This window comes from Gracilinanus agilis, chromosome 2 (genome assembly GCF_016433145.1).
Source record: "Gracilinanus agilis isolate LMUSP501 chromosome 2, AgileGrace, whole genome shotgun sequence".
NCBI lineage: Eukaryota > Metazoa > Chordata > Mammalia > Didelphimorphia > Didelphidae > Gracilinanus > Gracilinanus agilis.
The window spans coordinates 613430071-613436570 of NC_058131.1; the positions used below are offsets into that span (position 1 = coordinate 613430071).

The 6500-nt window shown below is 45.6% G+C and overlaps 1 protein-coding gene across 1 annotated transcript in view; it reads right to left on the minus strand.

Annotated features, from left to right (window-relative positions):
* Positions 1-982: 982 nt before the first annotated feature.
* Positions 983-6500, minus strand: part of LOC123234242 (steroid 17-alpha-hydroxylase/17,20 lyase) — a 13215-nt gene continuing 7697 nt past the window's right edge. Inside the window, exons 2-6 of the mRNA XM_044660168.1 lie at positions 5135-5221; positions 4694-4897; positions 4045-4214; positions 1583-1686; positions 983-1260 (exon numbers count right to left, since the gene is read on the minus strand). Of these exons, the coding sequence (XP_044516103.1) occupies positions 983-1260; positions 1583-1686; positions 4045-4214; positions 4694-4897; positions 5135-5221 (843 nt within the window). The remainder of the gene's footprint in view (positions 1261-1582; positions 1687-4044; positions 4215-4693; positions 4898-5134; positions 5222-6500) is intronic.

Here is a 6500-nt window from a genome sequence, read left to right on the forward strand (position 1 = left end):
ACAGGAAGGGATTCTCCTGTGGATCTCCATCTCTGGAAGTAGGATCATTGGCATCCATTATTTGTCCAACTCAATACAACTAAAGCCCTGAGGATGCCTCTGACTATCATGTAGGCCCTGACCTCAACCTCCCTCCAGCCCTTTTGCAAGATCACCACCCCATGACCATCCTGTAGTCCTCATCTATTAGAGGAAAAGATTTGGATGAGCTGAGAGTGCAGTGCTGGTCTACATGAACAGACAGTCATGCTTGCCTCTTTGGTGTATTGAAGACCCATCAAGTGTGAGGATGTTTTTGTCCTCTTGCAATAATAAACTAGCACAAAGGGGGCTTGGAACCTTGAAATCTATCCCCTGAAAAGGCCTGAGTGTCCAAGTGTGGGGTGAGTGTTAGTGTAGAATCTGGATTCCTAGAGAGTTGGCTAAGTCTTCGTCTCGGCTCAGCCTTCAGTTATAATAGCTATGAGACCCCTGTGTTTTTCTGGGACTGGAGAGGGATCAGAGGGATATGAGGAAGCAGTGTTTTAAGTCTTCGCCTAACCTTCAGGGAGACAAGAACACCGATTTGGGTGATGTTGCTGGTAAGCCTGGGGCCACCTGGCCTTTTTAATTACAACTAGCTACAATTGGGACATGGCACACAAAGAATGGCCCAAAGGACTGGACACATAAACAAATCCAGGTAGAGGCAATGAGCCAGGAGAGCAGAAATCATTCAGGACAAAAATCCCTGGCCTATCTACCAGGGCTGAGACTAATGAAAGGAAGAAGGATGATTTTCCAGAGTAGAGTAGGGGTTGGAAGGAAGGGAATGAATGGCAGGAATTCTATGCTAGTCAATAGAAAGATATCTCCCCGAAGCTGAGGAGATACAGGCAGCTTTGGAGGGTCTCAGCTTCCAACTAAAGCTATTCTTAATTACTTCCCTTTGCATTTTACTTATGATAGCTCCTAAGCCGATGGGGGAGAATCTGGCTGTTTTCTAGGCACTGAGTTCAGCCTCTCTCCAGCCTTTCCTCAGCTTGATCTTTAACTTGAAGGGAGTTATCTGAAATACTACTCCATACAACCCATCTAAGGAAGGGAGTTCTCCATCTTCAGGAACTTCCAGGTCAAATCTCTGTAGGATCCAGGCCAGAAAGAGGAATAACTCTGACCGGGCCAAGAACTCCCCAATACAGACCCGGGGTCCACTTCCAAAGGGAAAGTAGCTGGCATTTGGAATGATGAGTTGGTCCTTATTCTTGTCCAGGAATCGTTCTGTGGAAGAGTCAGTCAGTGGGTCAGCAAGAGGAACCATGTTCCCCCTGGAAATAAAGCATTATGCCAGATGCCTTAAAAGTTGAGGCACTGCTGGTTTGAAGAGGAAAACATGCTGCCCCTTGGATAACCCTTAGCCTGAGGAAGTGACAGCCTCAATCATAAGGAAGAGCAAGATGGTAAAATACATAACTTCCCACCCTACAGAAGTTTGGGTTTGATGTGCAAGGAACCCCTTTTTTCAGGACTTTTGCTCTTAGCACAGTGCTGGACAAACAGAAGATTCTTAATAAATTGCTAGATGACCAATTGACTGACTCACCTGGGATAAACCGTTCTGGCTCATTCCACTGTGTAGGGTCATGATGGATGGACCACAGGTTGACATAGATCCTGGTGCCTTTGGGGATGGTGTATTCTCCAATGCTGTGAGGAAAGGGTCCATCACTTCACATGATACTGTCCCTATTCCCCTTCTTTCCCATGCTTAGGGATCTCTCCTTATTTTTGGTTTCTATTTTTTAGTGAAAACTGATTTTTCTAAGATCACTAATAACTTTCTGATGGCCAAATAGCCAAAAACAGTGGTCTTTTCTCAGGCCACCTTTCCTGCTTGCCCCCTCTGTTGACCCTGACTCCCTTTTTAATATCCTATCTTCCCTTGGTTTCTATGATTTGTACCCACTTCTCTGACAGCTTCCTCCCTAGGTTCTTTCATTTGTCTTCAAGATCCATATTTTAAATGTAGGCATCCCTCAGGCTCTGTCCTAAGCCCTCTCCTCAACTCTAGGCTTTGTCCTATAAGACAGTCATCTACTCTCAATTCCAGCTCTTAATTGCATTGATGACCCCTAGATCTGTATCTCTAGCCCTAACCTCTTTTCCTCAAACCAGACCTACATTTCCATCTGCCCCCTGAACAGCTCCATTCTTAGCAACTCTTGAGCTGGAATCCCTACTCTGTTACTGCAGGATGACCAAGGACTGGTAGACTAGTGTCTACTATTAGGCTACAGCCAGGTTCTCTGTTACATGCCCTGAAAGCAGTATCTCCTCCAGCAGTTTAGAACTGGCTACAGGTGTGTGAAGTTGCCAAGCTCTTTTCTTGCCTTCTTATGTTTGGAGGTTGCAAACAATGTCACAATCTCAATATGTCCTCTTTTCCCTCCAAACAAACCTCCTCCTTCCAATTTTCTCATTATTGTCAATATCATTCTCTAAGCCGACCAAGTTTAGAATCTTGAAGTCATTTTGGATTTCTCCTTCCTTACCTTTCACATCCAGTGATTTTCTAAATCCTATCATTTCTCCCTCTGATTACCTTTCATGGGCACACCCAGTTCAGCCTCTGATCATTTCTTAAATTCTGTTGCAGTAGCCTTATAACCGGTTTCTTTGCCACTAGGCTTTCCCTATTCCAATGCACACCGAGGCCCAAAACATCTTCCAAAAATTAATTCTACTTATGTTATGTTAGTACTCAGATCATTACTCAGATCAGTTGTCTCCAAACATTATTGTTATTATTACTCCACACTCTTAATAGTAAAAAAAAAAGTTGTTGATGGTGGTGGTGGGTGATTTTTTGTAGTTACTGTGGTCAAAGGTGTGTTCACTGCCCTCAAGGGCTGAATGGTCAGCTCAGAAGGAGGAAGATTAGAAGCTTTCATAGTTGGGGACAAAGATGTCATGGGTGAGTATTAGACTGATATAAGTCAAGGGTAGGCTTGGTTGTGTTAGAGACAAGGCTGTGACTCACTGTCATGGGCTGGGTGGGATGGGATGTAGTCCATCATCCCATCTTTCATTTGGTTGATCGCCCCACCACCACCACCACTTTGGAGTAATATCCATATTCTTCAGTGACATTCAAAGGGCTCCATAGTCTGGCCCAATCTACTTTTCCAGGAGAATCCCACAGAGCTCCCTCTCATTTAGCCTTCAGTTTTCCAAAATTGGTACTTTCAGGATTCATCTTGCCCTTTCTTGCCTCCATGTATTTATTCCCAGTTTCTGACACTGAGAATACACTCCTTCCCCACCTGATTCTTGCAGTGCCTCCCATCCTTCAAAACCCAACTCAGTTGCCATCTCTTCCATGAAATCTTCCTTGTTCCTTCCAGCCAGAAGTGCTCTCCCCTTACTGAGATCTTTTAATAGCACCAGATCTATACTTCTCCTGGGCACTTATTACATCCCAAATTGTATTCTAGTTAAATGTGTCCCTGCCTTATCTCCCTTCTTAGATTAGAAACTTTCAAAAGTCAAGGATCATGTCTTATTTATCCCCGTACCCCTTCTCAGAGCTTAAGATTCTGAACATAGTATGCCTACTAGATATTTGTTGAATTGATTTGGAGGAGTCTTAATTCCTTTCTTCACTGGGACTTGTTCCTCCTTTATCATTCTTTTTTTTTTTTTTTTTAATCCTTACCTTCTAAGTATCTGTACTAAGTAACTGTACTAAGTATCAGTTCCATGGCATGGGGACAGCTAGGTGGCTTAATGGATAGAGAGCTAGGCCCAGAGATGGGAGGTCCTGAGTTCAAATCTAGCTATGTGACCCTGGACAAGTCACTTAACCCCCATTGGCTTTTAACCCTTCCTGGTCTTTTGCCTTAGAAATGATACATCTGTCCATGGCAGAAGAAGTGGATAGGCTGTTTTATGTACAGGTTAATTGATGGGTGGACTTTTGAGTGAGTTGAGAAAAAAAGGATGGATTGGTTAGTTAGCATGCTGATGGTCTGTATTTCAATAAATGGGGAAGGGAATTAGGCATACCTGGTGTCAGTCCATGCCATGTGGGGGATGAGTAAGGGAGCCACTGGCCGTATACGGAGTACCTCACGTATCGTGGACTCCAGGTAGAGAAGCTGGTTCCTATCACTGAGCACAGGAGTTCGGCCAAAGCCAATTTTCTGGTCAATTTCCTTCTGAATTTTCTCCTTTACCTGCGGGTCAGAGGGAGGACCATTCATGGCACCAACTTCTAGACCAAAGAAAGAACTGGTGTGTGTGCCTGTGTGTGTGTCTGTGTGTCTTTGTATGGAGGAATGACTGTATGTGTGTATCTCTGTCTGTGTGACATGAACTTCCAGGATATGAGTCCAGAGGTGAACTCAGTTCCCTTGTGAGATGGGTGGGCTGGGGACAATGGGGTATGTCCATGTTGGCCATGAGCTTTTAGACATTTAGACTTGTCCTTGCCAGTGTTTGGAGGGTATGGATTGGGGGGAAAGGCTTAGATACATGCTTGGACAATTGGGGCTTAAGCAGCATTAGTGCTGAAGTTGTCACTGGTCTGTACTTCTCCTTTAATGCTATTTACATTCCAGGGGCCTGGAGATGGGTGGCAGGAGATGGCCCACTTCCCTGGACACTTTCTGGGGCAGTGGACTGAGGCTCAGGGAATGCCAGATGACAGTCCTACCTGGGGATAGTGCAGCAAGTAGGCAATGCACCACTTGATGACACTGCTGGTGGTCTCCACACCAGCTCCAAAGATGTCCCCCACCGTCATTAGAATGTGCTCATCTGTGATCTCTGGTTCCTGGACCAGAGGATTATCACTGTCCAACTTGGCTTTCAGCAGTGCATCCAGGAGGTTGTTGACAGAATCTATGTTGAATTTTTCCTGGGAGGATGGGAGTGGGAAATGGATCAATAGGACTTTCCTTTTCTACCTTCTCTATAATCCAGAGCCCCTTCCCCTCTCCCTAATTTCCTTCTCCTGCCCAACAACCTGTGTCCGGGAGTGGGAACGTGGAAAAGATGAGACCGTTGTTATCAATGTGGACACCAAATCAGGGTTCTTTCCAGCATCCCCACCCCTTCTTCCAGCCCCTTCAAGCTTGCACTATCGTTCATATACCTTCTGAATTTTCAGTTTTTTCTTTAGGAGCTCATTCCGTAATGTGACGCTATCTTTTAACAGTGTCAGATCTTTATTCGGGAACAGCTAGAAAGATGGAAGGGACAGAAAGGGAAGCTTTAAGGTAGAACCATTACCTGTCTCCAACTCCAACCTCCTTTACTTTTCAGCTTCTAGAGACTGGACTCTTGATTCTCCTCCTATTATTTTATCTTCTCAACAAATCTTATCCTTCCTAATTCCTTCCTTACTATGTACCCATCCTCCAACAAGCTGTGGAGAAGACAGATGGATAACCCTGGGGACCCCAGGCTGGGGAAGCCTGGTTGAAGGGGCCTGGTATCCCCCTTTCCATCCTTAGCCAATCAAAAGAGTGTGTGTGTGTGTGTGTGTGTGTGTGTGTGTGTGTGTGTGTGTGTGAGAGAGAGAGAGAGAGAGAGAGAGAGAGAGAGAGAGAGAGAGAACCTGTTGTATGCCCAGCCTTGTTCTTGGCATCAACTGGAGGAGGTAGAGGCAGGGTGGACAGGGAAGCAGAAGATTCAGGTTTGGTTGGGGAAAGCTACACACACACACACACACACACACACACACACACACACACACACACACACACAATGAAACAACAAGAGACAGTCTATAGGCAGCTAGGTGACTCAGTGAATTGAGAGCCAGCCCTGGAATTGGGAGGTCTTGGGTTCAAGCCTGGCCTCAGACATTTCCTAACTGTGACCCTGGGCAAGTCACTTAATCTTCATTGCCTAGTCCTTACCACTCATCTACCTTGGAGCCAATACACGGTATTTATTCTAATTTAAAAAGAAAAGAAAAGAAAAAAAGAAGAGGATTGTACTCTATAGCTCAGACAGTTAAGAGTTGTAGCAGTTCAGAGGAGGGAAAAGTCAATGTGGACTTTAACTTTCAGGGAAAGCTTCCTGGAGGAGGTGGGACTCATATTAATCTTAAATTAGTCTCAGAATGGAAGAGACTGGGATTAGGAGATTAAGTGACTTGACCAAATGGTGTGTGAGAGGGAAAGGGAGGGAGGGAGGGAGAGAAAGAGAGAGAGAGAGGGTGAGGAAGGGAGAGAAAGAGAGAGAGGGAGGTAGAGAGAGGGCAAGAAGGAGGAAGGGAGAGAGGGAGAGAGAGGAAAAGAGAGAGAAAGGAGGAGAGAGGGAGAGAGAGGATGAAGAAAGGGGGGAGAGGGAGAGAGGGAGGGAGGGAAAGAATAAGGGAGGGAGAAAGAGACAGAGGGAGGGAGAGAGAGGGAGGGAGGGAGAGAAAGAGGATGAGGAAGGGAGAGAGGGAGGGAGAGAAAGAAGAAGGGAGGGAGAGACAGAGGGAGTGAAGGAGGAAGGGAGGGGGAGTG